This window comes from Neomonachus schauinslandi, chromosome 1 (assembly GCF_002201575.2).
Source record: "Neomonachus schauinslandi chromosome 1, ASM220157v2, whole genome shotgun sequence".
In the NCBI taxonomy this organism is placed as follows: Eukaryota; Metazoa; Chordata; class Mammalia; order Carnivora; family Phocidae; genus Neomonachus; species Neomonachus schauinslandi.
In genome coordinates this window covers 44,452,733-44,471,026 of record NC_058403.1, presented here as the reverse complement: position 1 = coordinate 44,471,026, position 18,294 = coordinate 44,452,733, and the positions used below count along the sequence as shown (strand labels likewise).

At 34.6% G+C, this 18,294-nt stretch overlaps 1 protein-coding gene across 1 annotated transcript in view; it reads right to left on the bottom strand.

Moving 5' to 3' along the window:
- The window catches only part of ARL6 (ADP ribosylation factor like GTPase 6), a 41,510-nt gene extending 23,427 nt beyond the window's left edge, over positions 1 to 18,083 (bottom strand). Inside the window, exons 1-5 of the mRNA XM_044913912.1 lie at positions 17,826 to 18,083; positions 15,005 to 15,154; positions 7,458 to 7,519; positions 6,950 to 7,018; positions 3,123 to 3,217 (exon numbers count right to left, since the gene is read on the bottom strand). Of these exons, the coding sequence (XP_044769847.1) occupies positions 3,123 to 3,217; positions 6,950 to 7,018; positions 7,458 to 7,519; positions 15,005 to 15,127 (349 nt within the window). The 5' untranslated portion in view covers positions 15,128 to 15,154; positions 17,826 to 18,083. The remainder of the gene's footprint in view (positions 1 to 3,122; positions 3,218 to 6,949; positions 7,019 to 7,457; positions 7,520 to 15,004; positions 15,155 to 17,825) is intronic.
- Positions 18,084 to 18,294: the final 211 nt, after the last annotated feature.

The following is an 18,294-nucleotide window of genomic DNA, read 5'->3' as shown; positions in this document are numbered from 1 at the left end:
TACTATGCTCATGGATTAGGAGAATATTGTCCACACTACCCAAAGCAACCTACAGATTTAATGCAATTCCCATCAAAATACCAATACTATTTTCCACTGAAATAGAACAAATAATCCTAAAATTTGTATGGAACCACAAAAGACTCCAAATAGCCAAAGTAATCTTGAGAAAAACAAAGCTGAAGGTATCACAATCCCAGATCTAAAAATATAGTACAAAACTATAATAATCAAAATAGTATTGTACTGGTACAAAAATAGACACATAGATCAATGAAACAGAATACAGAGCCCAGAAATAAACCCATGCTTATATGCTCATTCATCTACGACAAAGGAGGCAAGAAAATACAATGGGGAAAGAGTCTCTTCAATAAAGCTGCTGGGAAAACTGGACAGCTACACGCAAAAGAATTAAACTGAACCACTTTCTTACACCATATACAAAAATAAACTCAAAATGGATTAAAGACCTAAGTGTAAGACCCAAATCCATAAAACTCCAATAAGAAGACTTAGTAATCTCTTGGACATTGGCTGTAGCAACATTTTTCTGGATATGTCTCCTCAGGCAAGGGAAACAAGAGAAAAATAAACTACTGGTACTACGTTAACCTAAAAAGCTTTTACACAGTGAAGGAAACCATCAACAAAAATGAAAAGGCAATCTACTAAATGGGAGGAGATATTTCCAAATCATATAACTGATAGGAGATTAATATCCAAAATATATAAAGATTTCATACAACTCAACACCAAAATACACTAATAATCCAATTTAAAAATGGGCAGAGGACCTGGATAGATATTTCTCTGAAGAAGACATACAGATGGCAAACAGAAAAGATGTTCAGTATCACTAATCATCAGGAAAATGCAAACCAAAACAACAGTGAGATATCACCTCATACCAGCCAGAATGGCTAGTATCAAAAAAATAAGAAATATCAAGTGTTGGTGAGAATGTAAAGAAAAGGGAACCCTCATACACTATTGGTGGGAATGTAAATTGGTGCAGCCACTATGGAAAAAAGTATGGAGGTTCCTCAAAAAATCAAAATTCTTAGAAGTACCATATAAGCCAATAATTCCAGTACTGGGAATTTATTCCAAGAAAACAAAAACACTATTTTGAAAAGATATAGGCACCCCTATGTGTATTGCAGCATTATTTACAGTAGCAAGATGTGGAAGCAATCTAAGTGTCCAACATTAGATGAACAATAGATAAGAAGATGTTGAATTGAATATTACTCGGCCATAAGGGATGAGATCTTGCCATTTGTGACAATGTAGATAGATCTAGAGAGTATTATGCTAAGTGAAATAAGTCAGAGAGAAAGACAAATAGCATGATTCATTTATATGCAGAATCCAAAAACCAAAACAGATGAACAAAACACAACAAAACAAAAACTCATAAATACAGAGAATAAACTGGTGGTTGCCAGAGGGGATGGAGTGAGAGGGATGGGTGAAATAGGTGAAGGGGATTAAGAAGTACAAACTTCCAATTACAAAATGAATAAGTCACTGAGATAAAAAGTACAGCATAGGGAATATAGTCGGTAATATTGTATTAACTTCTTATGGTGACAGATGGTAGTTACACCAATCGTGGTGAGCACTGCATGATGTACAGAACTGTTAAATCACTATATTACACACCTGAAAACAATGTAACATTGTACGTCAACTATACCTCTGTAAAAAAGTAAAATTAAATTTATTAAAGTTCATGTTTACCTCAGCTGAGAAATCCTTTGGGAATCTATCCCAAAAAATAAATGCATCAGTACATAAAGATAACTTACTTGGACAAGGCTTCAGTTGAGGAAACCAAGGTTTCCACTGTATTTGAAGCTGATTTTGTAGGAATCATTTCATATTATTGGTCAATGTTAAAACAGTTTTTGAGGAGAAAATGGAAAGATTAACACAAAGGGAATGCATAATCAAAAATGCATTCTCAACCCAGATAACCCAGATAAAAGCCTGTTAAGTTTTTAAAAGTGAAAGAGTCACATAAAATATACAGGCTAGATAATTATTACCCCAAATATCTGAATAAGCTTAAGGCTGTTCAATAAAAATACCAGTTAGTGTGGTTGAACAGGAAGAACTGTTAGAAAGCCCCATGCTATTTCCCATTCTATTTCTAACAAATCCACACTTCTTTTAAGCCATCACCTCTTCCTAAAAGTCATAGCACAAAGACCACTTACTTAAATCTTTTCCCACGAGTGAAGCTAGAAATGCAGTTTCACAATACTTACTGGAGAATTGTATTGTGGAGAAAAAAAAGAATATCTAATAATAGGTAAAATAGAATAAATGGTGGTATACTCATAGAATGGCATTTTAGGCACTATTAAAAAGAATATTCACATATGTTCATTTTGACTTGAAAGGATTTCCATAATTTAATGTTCTCTGAGATAGCTAAATGCAGAAGAGTGTAGAGAATATGATCCCATTTTAGTAAATAACAACGAGAAAAAAATACCAAATTGTTAATACTGGTATCTTGGAAAGAGGGTAGGGCTGGCAGTTAAGAGTTTAAAAACAGAAAAGATCTGTTTTAGAAGAATTCTCAGAATAAATATGTAAGAAATGCTGTGTAATCATACATATATATACATGTATGAAAAGTTGGTAACCAAAATAATTCTAATGACTGTTGAAATACATGGATTTTTACTTCCTTCTTTATTCTTTTCCTGTCTTCATTTTTTGCTATTGACACATTACTTGTGCAATCAGAAAAACATTTTTATTTTAGGGGGATAAAAAGGTCAGAGACCTGGAAAATACTGCAAAAAGCTTTGAAATTTAAAAAATACATGGTGCTATAGATATGAATTCTGAATAATTACTATATTTTAAAATTCAAAAACAAAGGAGAGTAATATATTCATTAATGTAGAGAGCTATTGAATCATTATATTGTACACCTGAAACTAATATGACACTGTATGTTGTTTCAATTAAAAAAATTAAAAATTTTAAATAAGAGATAATTACATTGAATAAGCAACATTTTCTGCCAAGACCAAAGAACAAAAAAAACATCTTACGTAAACAGACCCTAAAGCACAGATACCACAAACACACACATATACCTGGATGGTTCAGCATAGTATCAAGTTCTTCTTTGGCCACAACCATTCTCAATCTATCACTACTATCAATGACAAAAATAATGGCTTGTCCTTCTCTGTATAAGGAATGAGAAAAATTAAAGATAAAATTATACATTTTTCCATGTTTAGCATTCATTTGCATTTCCTGTGTATTATCTTTTTATTACATATTAGTTTATATGAGTGACTACTATATTACCATCAGTCCTACTTCATGTAAAATAATTTTTTCTCAGTTGGTTGATAATATGGTAAATTTAATGACTTATTTCATAATTTTTAAAAATTACAAGTAAAACCATAATCCTATTACACAGATGCAATCATTATTAATATTTGGGGGTAAGTCAATTTTGACATTTTCTTTGTGTATATTCACATATGAGTACCTACATTTGTATTTAAATGGAATCTTGCTGTTTTATACCCTGCCTTTCTGATATATATATATTTCCTTGATCTTCTTTGCAGTATAGTTTGAACTACTTTTATATGAAACATTAAAGCTCTACACCAGTGTTTCTCAAATATTTCTTACCATAACCATAGTGAGAAATACATTTTACATTAAGGTACAGTAGACCCTTAAGTATATGTAACTATATTTGAAATAAGTTTCCAGAAATAATACTTAAAAATAGCTTTTATTTTATTCTATTTGATTTTTTTTAAGCTGATAACCAGCCACTAAACTGGCTTAAAGATTCACTTACAGATCACAGTGGCACTTAAAAAAAATCACTGATTCCCTCTGCACCTTTCTTTTAATGATTATAAAGTATCCCATTGCACAGATATGTCATCGGTAATACTGTGGACTTAGAGATTATTTTTAATTTTTATTATTGTGAAAAACTTTGGAATAAACATCCTCCTGAGTACATTTTTTAAATTTCTTGGTATCTTAAGACTTGTAATTAGGAATAAAATTTCTACAAATACATATAAAATTTAAAGTTTTAGATAAACATTGACAAACTGTATTCCAGAAATACTTTATCAATTTATACTACTACCAGTATTTTTCCCACCTTTCCAGCATGGCTCTTAACATTCCTTTCCATTTTTGCCATTCTAACAGCATAGTATTTTACACTGTATTTCATTAATTGCTAGTAAAGTTCAATATGTTTGCATATATTTATTGGACATTTTACCTTTTTTTGTGAATCACTTATTCCAGTCATAAAGATTTTAAAAGTTCAATATCATTAAAAAATAAAAGTTCAGTATCATTAGCAATCACATGAGCATAAAAATAAAATAACTTTTGAGTACCATTTTCTCCTATCATTTAAAAAAAATGAACATAGGTTATCACTAGTCATACATTACTAGTAGCCATGGAAATTGATAAGATTGGAAAATATCTACCAACAGTTTTAAAAATGTTAAATCTCTTTGAGCCAGTAATTTTATTTCTGGAATTTATTCTAAGGAAACATGATCTATGACAAAGATTTATGCAGCAAGATGTGCTAACTGAAGGATTGTTTATAATCTTCAAAAACTGAGAATAGCTTTTATGTCCAAAATTAGAATGATTACAAAATAGGCATAGGCATGGGGAAAAAAAAATAAACAGCCAGTCATTAGTTATATTCTTTGGATGTTTTTCCTGATTTATTCTTATCACTAAATATTAACTGAAAAAGCAGGATAAAAAACTATATATGGTACATAATTTAGAAGACTCCTTTCTCAACTATGTAGAGTATATATTTTATATTTCAAGAAAGAAGAAAAACAAAAAAGATTAATAATGGTAAATTTATTAGTAGTGAGATTTAGAGAAAAATTTTTTATATTCTTTTCTATATTTTCCAAATATTAAAAAATGTGTACTCCTTATATTTTATACTTTATTACTTTCATATTATAAATATGCAATAATTATACAATAATCAATGTTACAGAATCAAATAAATGACAAAGTAAACTTCCCTTATAATCTTATTGTTCCAAAACAAATACTATTAATGATTTGGTGCACATGCTACTAAATTTTTTTCCTTCTCTATATATACTAAGCACATATTTTTGTTAAGAGTAGTATTTTTCTTTTTATAATTGAGATATCATTATAAACAGTGTTCAACACATATTCTTCTATGTTTAACTTTGTCCACCAGTGCTAGTCATAGGATACTTTTCAAGAAAAAAAATGATGGCTAGAGAGCATGAACATTTTTCATTTTAAAAGATATTGATAAATTTCCCTGAAAAAGATGTTACATTCCCACCATAAGAGTGACTTATTTTGCCATAGTAGACTTAATCTTTTTAACATCTTTCAGTCTAATAGATTAAGATGTACTTGTTCTTTCATAATTAGAAAAATATAGATACAGGATATAAATTTACTATTATTGTAGACTTCTCCATAGTAACCCTAATTCACTATTCAACCTACAATTTAGCTATAGTGTTCCTAATTAACTTCTTCCAAAAAGATCTTGAGGAAAAAGGAATTAAAAGCAGAAACGTTTCCTTTTATAAAAACTATTTTCTATGTATTTTTGTTATCTGTAATTAAATGTTATTTTTGAAATAGTAGCTAAAATAAATACATTTTAAAAATTCTTTTTTTGGAGGAAGAATAAAAAAATCCTATACTGAAAACTCAGGTTTCCTAAAAAAACAAAAAAACCCTAAAAAACCCAAAAAACAACTCACATTTCCCCAGAGAATTTAATGCAAGCTACCATAAACATGCCACTTTCCCTTTACCAAACTGACTCTGAAATCTGAAGAACAAAATCTTTTCTCTGTACCTCAGCGGTCCTCTGGATCTGTATGATTTAAATATGACTTCAATCTATTAAAGCACTCATTGAAAAGAGTATCTGAAAAAAATCTCCTTTGGCTCTAATCTGAGGAATACAATGTTTGTTCCCACATTAGCAGGAAAGAATAAAAATTAAAATCTGATCTGGGCAGTCATCTCATAATCATTCCAAGGCAAGAGTTCATAATGACAAAAGGGCATTTAGTCAAGGGATACTGGTTATAAGTTTCAGACTCCAAAAGTAAGTTACATTGCTTTTACAGGAAGGAGTCCTAGCAATATGAACAGTTAATGAATTCATTTTACTACCACATGTAAATCCTGAGACGTCATAATAATTTGGGTTCTAGTAACTTAACAGTTCTTAATCTGAAGTAATTAGTGAGCACTTTATTTGCATATGCTGACAAATATCTTGTTTAGAATTGCTTGTAGAACAAATGGATCGACTGTTTAAGTTAGTACTGTTATTTTAACTAAATTTATTCAATAAATATTTACTGATCTATATGTCTAGCATCATACTTGGCCTTGAAGAAATAACCTGAATAAGAAATAATCCTTGCTCTTGAGCAGTTCACACCCTCATTAGAGAGGCAGCTATGGCACATGACTTTAAGACATAACAAGTATGGTAAAGTACTGTGTGAACACTGGGGACAGAATAACTGGGCAAAAATGGTGAAATTTGACAGAGGAGGTGACTTCTGAGTTAACTTTAAAGCATGACTATATTAACTTTAAACTGCAAGTAAACAGAACAGGGCATTAAAAACAGAGAGAAAAGCATATGCAAAGATCCAAGGTCACGGAGGACCTGAAGCATTTGAGAAATAATATGAAGTATGATTATACTTTTTCATTAGAAAACATTTTCATTTTTTCATTAGAAAATGTGCTTAAATTATATGAAAAATAAATATTGCAACCTAGCCCACGTAATCCTTTGGATTTATTTGTTAAGCATTATTACTAAAATATACTCATCTAGTTAACCAACATTTATAAACATACTTACTTATAATAGTGTTCCCAGAGATTTCTGTATCTTCCTTGACCTGACATGTCAAACACTGTAAAAGACAAACTACAGAAAACAAAGCAAAACAAAACCAAACACCAAAACAAAAAAACCATGACTACATTATAAGATACTAACTCAAGGTGTTACTTTTACTTAAAAATTTAAATTGTTTTCAAAGAAACCACCCTTGAATATACAATATTCAACGTGAGCCAATTTTCAAGTACAAGTCCCATAAATTAAATTTTTTAATATAAATATGATTTTGTAATGAATAACATATAAAAAAAAGATGTTTTCCTTCTAGTGAGATTATCAGAGTTTATCTAAAGTCTAAATTCTGAAAAACAATCCAGGGGTAGTGGTGCAAATAATTTACCATCTATGGACTTCTGAAACAACAAATTTATTTTTCTAAGAGTAGAACGAATGACTAGGTCAATCTGTTATTATCACTTTTCACCCACAACTTCTTAGTCAAAAGTATAATAAAATGAATTACCTGGATGATTTGAATTTCTCTATGCTGAATCCTATGGTTGGAACTATATCTTGTGATTGAGCCTTCAAGAGAAAAGACAAATTGAGAAATCTGCAATTACCAAAGATGAATTTTTCCTCAGGTTAAAAAAAAGCATCCACATTTCCAATTCTAAAATTTGTCACTACGGAGATGACAGAATTAAGCAAAATTATAATTTTTGCAGTGGGATCACCGTGTGTGAATTCTTTACAGAAGTTTAAGGTTTACTAATTATGAATCTGTATAACGTGTATATCTTAATTCATATTTTGTGGCTTGCTGCAAGTTACCATAGCTGTAAAGTGGTTTGATGAGTCATTCTGAGTTCACATACAGGACTTCATGATCTTTCACCACATACTTATTGAGTTTACATATGCTACTGGGGACTGTTCTCATGTCTAGATGGTGAATATACATGGTCGCTGCTTTCATGGAGCTTATTACCTAGAGAAAGTAAACATCAATAACCAAGTAAACTACAAGTGAACACAATTTCAGGAAGTGGTAAGTGCAGTGAAAGGTGATTTGGAGATGGGAGGCAATGGGGGAGGAGGGTTGGAATGGGGCATGGAAAAAGGATGCTGAGAAAAAGCCTCTCTGAGGAGGTAATATTGGACCCAAGAGTGAATATCAAAAAGGAGAAAAGCTATGACTAGATCTCGGCAAAAACATTCCAGTCAAAAGAATTAGCCAGTGCAATGACCCCAAGGCAAGCAGGGACTTGCCACTCAGGAAAAGTATAAGGCCTGTATGTCTAAAATGTACTGAGTAAGGCAGAGAGCTATATGTAACAAAGAGCTGTAGAGCCTTGAAGGCCATGGTAGGGAATTCTGTGTGGAGGACAGATTACAAGGGGCAAGAGTACAGCAGGAGACCTGTTAGCAAGTCCCACAGGCAATTAAAATGCCTAGCTGACAAGTCATCAAATGCCTCCTAACACTTTCACCATCAAAAACCATTCTTCCGTTTGAATAAAAAACACCATCTACTTTCTGATAACCTATGAGTTATTCTTGACTCCTCGTTTTCTTACATTTTTTATAAACCATTCTCAAATTGGTCCTATCTCACTAACTTAGTTCAGGCCCTTAACATTTCTTGCTTTGATGTAGTACAAAAGCCTTCTAATTACTCCTAACTGTTAATGTGCCACCTTAGACTAGTTACTCAACTTCTCCAAACCTTAGTTTTCTCAAATGTGAAATCTATTATTATCTTTAACTTGTAAAGTTATCGTGAGAATTAAATGAGTTAATGAATGCAAAATACTCAACACAGTGCCTGGTCCATAGGAAATACTCAGCAACTACTCAACAAATATCATAAGTATACTTTCTTTTTTTTTTTTTTAGTGTTAAATGTTTTAAATTTTATGAATTTTAAACACATATAAAATTCAAGTATTCACTCTGGCATTTCTGTTTTAGCATCAATATACAGAAGAAATATCTCAGTGCTGTCATTTGCTTTGGTTTTGTACCTATTAATATTGAGAATGTGATTTGGTCTCTTTGTAATAAATTTCTTATTGATTTCCATTCTTCTCATTATAACAGCCACTTAACTGACCACCATTCTGGTCTCTCTTATCTTTTTTTTTTTTTAATTTTATTATGTTATGTTAATCACCATACATTACATCATTAGTTTTTGATGTAGTGTTCCATGAGTCATTGTTTGCATATAACACCCAGTGCTCCATGCAGAACGTGCCCTCTTTAATACCCATCACCAGGCTAACCCATCCCCCCACCCCCCTCTCCTCTAGAACCCTCAGTTTGTTTTTCAGAGTCCATAGTCTCTCATGGTTCGTCTCCCCCTCCGATTTCCCCTCCTTCGTTTTTCCCTTCCTGCTATCTTCTTCTTTTTTTTTTTAACATATAATGTATTATTTGTTTCAGAGGTACTATACTTTCAATGATTTCAGTCTCTTTCCAATTTTCTCCATACAGCCACAGTGTAACTTAAAAAACAACAAACAAAAAAAACCTTTAGTTCATCATGTTGCTTTTGTGTGAAAACAGGAGAAGGTAAATTGTTGCCCCACACCATTATGTTCAATTTGGTAGTCCACTTCTGGAAATTTAAAATTCAAATGAAAAGACAGAAGCCGAAAAGTCACTGGAGCTTAGTCACCTTAGTAGTAACGTAGTAGTGAAAAGGCCTCCTTAGAGATGCCTGGTTTTGCCTTTCTAAAGTTTGTTTATTCAGCTTTTCTTTCCATCCTATTGAGCTGCCTATATTCTTCCAAAAATATCTTTCTGTTTATGTTAGAATTTATTTCCTGCCATTCAGATTCCTGCTTCAGTCCTTAGGGTTTCTTCATTGCACAACAAACTTTGGAATAAAGAGTTTCCTTACTTTTGTTGTCCCAAAATATTCCATGGTTTTGATTTTTTATTTTGATCACAATCATGATAAAATCATCAGCTATTACTATTAGGAAAAAATACCAGTAATAAAGTGAGGAAATGAAACGTTTAAAGAAATCTCAGAAAATATACCTCAAAATAGTAGCCCTGTCTTCACTGAACTGTAATTAGAACATTTGCCTGGCCTCTCCGCAATCACCCAGCTTCTTCACAAACTCTTTTTGTTTCCAGAGCTTCTCTTTTATATCTTGCTGATTTACTTAACAAGGATAAAATTAATCAACTTTCTTTTCTTCCCATCACTTTTTTTTTAAGGAGGGAGAGAGAGAGAGAGAGTACATATGAGTGGGAGGAGGGGCAGAAGGAGAGGGAGAGAATCTCAAGCAAACTCCATGATGTAGTCTCACAACCCCAAGAGCATGACTGAGCCAAAATTAAGAGGCAGACACTTAACCGAGTGAGCCACATAAGCACCCCTCTTCCCGTTACTTCTAAAGTTCTCATGGAACCTAATTAGAAAGAAGAAACTCCACAAATTAATCAGGATAAAACAAGATATGTGAGCTCGTGCTTCTACTTCAAGTGGGATTTATTTTCCTCTAAAGAATTCCAAAGATTATCTCCAACATTAATCTTCTCTGCTCTGTCTAGGAACAAATACATTTGGTCATACTCTGAATTGGTCAGGGAATGGTACAAACCAAGCAAAGAGTGTAGGAATTATTACCTAAGTGGAATAGCCTATCTGAGATAGCCCAAGGATAGACTAACATCAACAAGAATAGAACAGGATTTCTAAGAGAACATCCTATTTGGTTAGTTTCATTAAGTCTGCTAAAAATTAAATCCTTGGTGCTATCAATCATCATTCCCTGCCCAAAAATGAAAATTAAAAAATTCCCCATCAGTCCATCCCAAAATACACTTACATACCAGGCAATACTATAGGTATTTAGGGTTGAATAATATCAGATCTATGCTCTTAAGTAATTTAAATTTATAATGAGGAAAAATTTAATAAATAAGCTACCAATTAAATATGCAAGATAATTTCAGATTGTTTTATTTTTTATTTTTAAGATTTTTTTTTTAAATTTATTTGATAGAGAGAGACACAGCGAGAGAGGGAACACAAGCAGGGGGAGTGGGAGAGGGAGAAGCAGGCTCCCCACTGAGGAGGGAGCCTGATGTGGGGCTCGATCCCAGTACTCTGGGATCATGACCTGAGCCGAAGGCAGACACTTAACGACTGAGCCACCTAGGCGCCCCTCAGATTGTTTTAAATAACATAAATCTGGATGATGTGGTAGTATGATAGGATTTCCGTTGGCAAACGGGGGGTAATGGAAATTGGGGAAAAAAAGGTACTTATAGGGTGCATCTCTAAGAAAATACACTTAAGACCAGATTCTTGAGTGATCAGGTTAAAATGCCTCCCCACCATTATGCATCAGTTTAGAAAACACCAGCATCCTCAATACATTGACAATAAATAAGCATTAGGATAGCTTAAAGCCAGTTTGGGTCCAAAAGTATCTAGTTATCTAGAAACTGATTTTATCCACAAAAAATAAGAGACATAACTATAAAATGAGATTTGCAAATTTTTTGCATTGTAGATTTCCATAATTCACTTAATTCATTAAAAATAATGTTTCTAATAGTGGATGTAGGCTCACAAAAGATTTCTTTGGTTCAGATAAATGGAGGAAACAAGTGTTTTATATATACCTGTGTGACAGAGGTTTTGAGGTCTTTAAGAAATTCTATTTCAAGTGGTCTTTTGGCTATAAGCACCAAATTAAAAAAAAAAAAAAAAAAAAAGCAGAGCAACTTACTGTGTTCTCAGGATCTAGAGGTCAATTGTTCTGTGGAGACAGGATAGTTGCCTAAAGATTAAGTCTCAGGAAGTGGTGTCAGAAAGTAGGTGATCCCCTTAAAATAGCCCTCTAGCAAGTCTAGGCTAGTTCCATAATTCACCAGAGATAACAGAGACAGAGATGTTGGAAAGCACTGGAAGATTAATTAAAAAACCTTAGTTATTGGCTGTGTACCCAGGTTTTCCTGGGGGCTTTCCCTGACTAATGTGGTGTTAAACAGGGTTAATATGTCACAAGACCAGTCTGAAATGGGGGTTATAGAGTATTTTAAGATCACAGATGGAGCACATGATGTCTCCTCTTCCTGCCCCAAATCTCTAGAAATGACAGAAGAAATTATGAAAAAAAAAATCCCTAAGTAGGTTAAAAAATAAAAATACATCCTTGTTCAGGGAAGAAAGCCGTTCCCATTCATATCAAAGATTATTCCTATGGTAATAACTATGTCTTGGAAGATCACTATACTGTTGGGAATGATGGAAGGAGACTGTAAATTCTTTTTTGTTTTTTGAATATTATTTCTGCCAATTTTGAGTACAGCAGACATTGGTGGACTGGTCCATTTTGTGGCTATATATATTTTTTTAACAGAAGGAGAGGTAAGGGAGGGGCAGAGGGAGAGGGAGAGAGGGAATCCCAAGCAGGCTCCACACTCAGCATGGAGCCTGACATGGAGCTCAATTCCAGGACCCTGAGATCATGACCTGAGCCGAAATCAAGAGTTGGATGCTTAACTGACTGAGCCACCTAGGCGCCCCCATTTTGTGGCTATTAATGGTGGCTCTGGTTTGAGTTATTTTGTACTTAATTGAGACTAGCTTTTTTTAAGATTTTATTTACTTATTTGAGAGACGGAGAAAAAGAGAGAGAGAGAGAGGAGGGGGAGAAGGAGAGAATCTGGAGCAGACTCCACGCTGAGCTCAGAGCCTGACACTGGGCTCAATCCCATGACCCTGAAATCATGACCTGAGCTGAAATCAAGCATCAAGACACAACCCACAGCCACCTAGGCGTCCCAAGACTAGTTTTACCAAAAAAAAAAATTTTTACCTTTGAGGCAATTCCTTGATGTGGAGAAAAATGTAAACACCTCTGACAGAATAGGCCCTTACCGGAAAAAAAATTCCTTATAATCTTCCTTACTGCTGATAGCTTTACCTACAGAAGTATAGGTCACCAGTCACTGAGTTTCTTAAGCATTAGCCCAGCCTATCTGCTGATAGCTGATCCACAGTACTGATTATGGGCCAAGGCACAATTGGGTATGGTTCTACTTTTAACATATACTCACTGTTCTCTAAGATCAATTCTGGACCCCACCCAACTGGGTAGGATGCTTTATCTCCCTCTGAAGGACTGATAAAGAAATTTCTTGTAATCACCTAGGTCAGGAGATAGACTCTAATGTATGTGGGCTTCTTTTAACCTTTTTCCCCTATCTTCACATATAGAGAAAACTTCATTAAATGATACTCCATAGTTCTCTATCTCACCTTCTCCAATTTATTTCTCTCTATGGCTAAATAATTACTCCTCTGCTCAGTTTGTGAAACAGAACTGAGCATTCTTGGTTCTGCCTCTCTCTACTCTGTCATTTGAATGCTCCATGCCTATCACAAGAATGCACTCTCATCTGATCTTAGCCATGCAATGAACCTAGAAGAGTAGGATCTGTCCCGGAGGAGGAAACCCGGAAATTTTGGGAGGCAAATCTCAATACAACAGAGTGTTAGCAACTCCTCTGAAGAGACCTAACCTTGCCCTCCAAAATTAAATAAAGGTGATATTTTTTATCTTTGCCTGACTTCAGAATGTATACCTCAGCTGGGGAACTCCTTAAAACACCTAAATTGCCTTCCAAATCCATCTTCAGTTTTTTATCCTGGCCACGTCACACTAACTCCCACCTGAAAATACACCAGCAGTTAGTTGTTCTTATGTGGTAAACTCATCTATGTAGAAGGGAATAATGACCAGAAAAAAAGAAATAATGTTTTTGTTTTTGTTTTTTTTTTGTATTCCAAAGTAATCTCCAACTAAACAGAAGTAAAACTGAAGCTGCTACAAAAGAAAACGGAGTAGTAAGGCTGCTTATTCAGCCCAACCTGAAACATTGGAGGCAACTACCATATTTAGGAGCAATATTTCCCATTTTCTAGCCATTTAGTCATTAAGAGTAACAGCTTCTTAGTTTTTGCCCTATCTTTATGCAGTCTATATTAGTCTTTCACTCTACAGTTTTCATTAATTCACTAATGGCTTTTACCTAAATAAGTGTATTTACAACTGTAAATGTTAGTTGTCTATCCAATATCCATTTTCCTCTTCTTCCATACTTACAGGACTCCTATTATTTTTGGAAGCAGCAGTATGCCCTGCTTTAAAAAAAAAAAAAAAAATCCAACTTCATTTACAGATAGGGGTAGCCAATGAGATACAAGTAAGGAATCATTATTTGATGCTTCTGGGTAAGTTCTTTAAAGAGAGCTTATTTAGCAAGAGGGCCTATTCTTTTGCCTTGTTCTTTTCTCCTCCCTGTGACTTAGAATATAGTTAACCAAGGTGACCATGTGGAGATCTTGAAGATGAAAAAAGGCACTTAGAATAGCAGAACAGGAAGATGGAAGATGCCTGGATGTCTCATGACTGACCACATAGCTGCACCACCAGCCCTGGAATACCTCCTCTGGACTTATTTAGATGACAGAAAAAGAAGCTTCTATCTTATTTAGTCCACTGTTATGTGGATTTTCTTTATATGTAGCAAAACCTAACTTTTATGTACCATGTGTTGAATGTGCTAGCTTTATATTTTTCAGTTATTAAAATTATATGTTCATATACTTATTACTTAAATGACTTAAAGTCATTCTGCTTACTACTACTGATACGCATACCACACTCCTGGGAAACTGTCTTAATTATCCATTGAACCCATAAAAATGATTCACCATTCCCTTTGTTTCTCTTGTAAAGAGGGAGCCAAAAAGAAGGCAATGATACCTAAAAGTAAACTTGGCAAATTTGTGAGGATCTTTTAAAAAAAAAGACATTTGGAAAATATTCCAGCTTAAATAATCAAGACTCACCTATACATCTACATAAAATACACTGCAAATTATGCCTGACTGACATTTATTACATTAAGATACTACAAGGTTAAAAGGATTTCGTAACATGATTATATGAAGTAATGATGGCAAACAAAATAATTCTGCATGTTAACTTTCTCTAGTAGAAAATACGTAAAGCATCTAACAAAGATACTTACATTTGAAGGTTTAAGTTTGTTAATGATTGTTGTTTTGCCGCTATTATCCAGACCAAGGCACAAAACATGAACCTCCTTCTTCTTTAAGCCAAGCAAGCCTGAAAGTCTGTCTAGCAATCCCATAATGTGATTCAAATATTTACAAACCAGCTGCAAGTTAAAAGTAAAAAAAGATATATCAATCATTACAGGCAACTTAGGTATGGAAAATATGAACATGTGCATCAAAAAAATTAATAATTTAAAGACACAATCATAAAAACCATGTCAAGTAGCTTTATATTTAGGAAACAAAGTTTAAGCTGATTAACACAAAGGAGCCTTATCTGAAATGCAGATTGGCAGCTTATAACCCTAGGCAACACAAAGAACAATGCCCTTGAAATAGCTGTATATTTCTTCTGGTAAATTACAATATTTAAAAAGAAAATGTGGTTAAACTCAGTATTGTGTAGAGTCTGCCACTTGTGATCTTGAAAATATCTGCAGCCTTTCTAGAAATCTGGAACAATGTATGGCAAAGGAGTTCATGTAGAGCCTAATGCCGAAGCTCAGAAAGTAGAAGGCAGGTCAGAAATGAGAAAAACTGAGATTTGGGCTACACTATTTGAGCCACTGGCTAAATCGTTTTCTGAAGCCAGCCCCATTGTTGTATTACCCAATAATCTGAAGGAATAACTATTAAATTAACTGTTTTTGTTTGTTTGCTTGATTATATCCAGTTTAGGTTGCATTTTCTATCAAGAGGAACAAAGAATACTAACAGATATATTTACTTTAATATATAATATACTGCTATACATATTGCTTGCTCATAACCTGCTATGAACTTTCCAAATGAAACTTTCCAAAGGTACTCCCCTTGGGTCCATCACTCCCCAAAATGTTATCATGGGAGAAGAGAGATATCCCTGTTGCCAGCCCTCAACTGCTGCAGGGACTGCTATAGGAGTAACTACCATCTGCCTAAGTCCCAAATATTTCCTATTACTCTCCTAACCATCTTTTTCAAAGTTCTCTAAATACTCATCTCATTTAATTGATTTATTCTCATCTCCATCTAAAGTTCCAGGAGCCTGTCATCCCCCAACTCCTCGAGTACTTTTTATCCCACACTATCCTAGGTAAGGCCATACCTTGAAGAATGTGAAGCTGCAGCAACTTAAATGATGAGGTTTCCAAGACAACTGCATCAAAAGGAGGCTGCATCATCGATTTTGCTTAGGCCCCTTGGGGGATCATACCGACAGAAATTTCAAAACCAAATTTCAATGATGTGCAGAAAGGAGCAAGCACGGTACCCCACCAGAGCATGGGGCCTATAAGAGAGCCACAGTTGTCTTATCCAAAGATTGGGTTTGATTTCTGGTACTCCATTTGTGCCACTTTTCTCCTTGTGTTGGAGACTCAAATCTCACTCAATCCATTCCTTTAAATCTCAGCTTAAGGAACATTTGTACAATCTACTTTAAGTTAGCCTTCTGATATCATGAAACAATTCACACAGACCATTTTAATTCAAAGTAGATTTGCTATTCTCACTTTGTTATTTATTGTACTAAACATATTGATAAAAAGACAGTATCTTACCCCTGAAGCAAAATACATTATATGTTAATTTAAAAAAAAGACAATATCTTGTTTTCCATTTTCCATACAATTTTGAACAGATTTTAAAAAAACATGACGACTTCTCACCTCATCATCCTCTGGGCATCCACTATAAAGCATCGATTGTCAAAAACGTGATACCTGAATATTCATTTTCCAAAGAATCCTGGATTGTGATTTTCCAACCCTTTTTCATGGATTATTAAAACTAATGCTTGTTAATAAAATATTTTGGGACATACAATGTAGAAGTCAGTTGTTTTAAAAGATGTAATTATAGCCTTATGCATGCATGTTTCTATTTCTTAGTAATCATACATTTCTGTAAGTTTACTTTTTCCATGTATGAAAGAAGGAAAGATAACAATTTAAGCCACTCATCATTTACTTACCATGCCCTATGTGCACAGTGGGAGATAAAGTTTTCTGTGGCTCCCTATGCCTAAAGCCATGATTCTCAACTTTGGCTGCACACTGGAATTAACTACTAAATTAGTATTTCTGGTGATGGGATTAGGGCATCCGCATTTTAAAAAGCTATACAGTGTTTCTGATGTACAGTTCCTACTGAGAACTGCTGGCTTTCAGAATAAAGTCCAAATGTTCACGCGTAGCTAATTTTAAGATCCAATGTGGCTCTGATCTACCTTTCCAGTTTCTTATCTTACTGTTTTACTGCGCACCAGCCAATCAAACTCTCTTGGTTGTTATCTGAGAAACTGCTTTCTAAAGGATTACTTGTTGCCAGAAAAGTCTTGAGGAATTAGGATATTATCCACAGCAAACAGCTTGGAAGGTAGTAAGCCGCAGATCGTGGTGGGGCAGAGAAAAACACCATGAATGGTACTTTGTAAACGTAAAAAAAAAAAAAAAAAATGTTCCTAGAGTGAATTATAGCCTACTTTTAGTACTTCAAACATTTTTATTCGGCTTTCAGTTTCTGAGGATGAAATTTCAATTACATTTCCCACACACCAAATAAAAACACAAAACTGGGCGATGATAAAACCAACCAAACTCGCCCAAACCATGAGTCTCCTGGGACCCCTAGTACTCACCGCATAAATCCTTTCCTTTTCCACTTCTTACACTAGAAACAACGGTACGGAGTAAAAACCTTAAGAAAGAGTAAAGAGCAATTCTAAAACGCGACGGGAGTGGTGTTGGTGGCGGCGGCGCTGGCTACAAACATGGGGGGGGGCGGAGATACCTGGTCTTTGAAGTTAGTTCTGCGGGCCCAGGGGCTGAAGAGGAACAGGAATGGACCACTCACTCACTCGTATACGTCTCTGGAATAAATATCGGGCGTCTCTCAGCCTTAGTCTCTATGCCTCCATTGTAGGAATCCCTGCTCCTGAGCAAAGCCGTATCTACAAGTTCGGTGAACTGGTTGCCTGCGCCTCAGCCGGAGCATCAGTGGCTGGGCAGGCGCCTAGGCGCGTGGCGTTCCCTTGGCAACCGGACGTTCTTCCGGTCCGAAGCCACGCCTCCTTGGAGGTCTTAGGAAGTAGCCTTGCTGCTCTTGTTTATGGGATTGAAGAGCTCCCGAGAATGCCAGAGGCACACCGAGGAGTATTAAAGGTGTGAAGACGGGTGGCGGGGTGAACGGCCGCCTTCCTGCGAAAAGCGGTGTTGTCTCCGATGGAGCATGATGGGAGTTTTAGGCGTGCGCAGAGCCT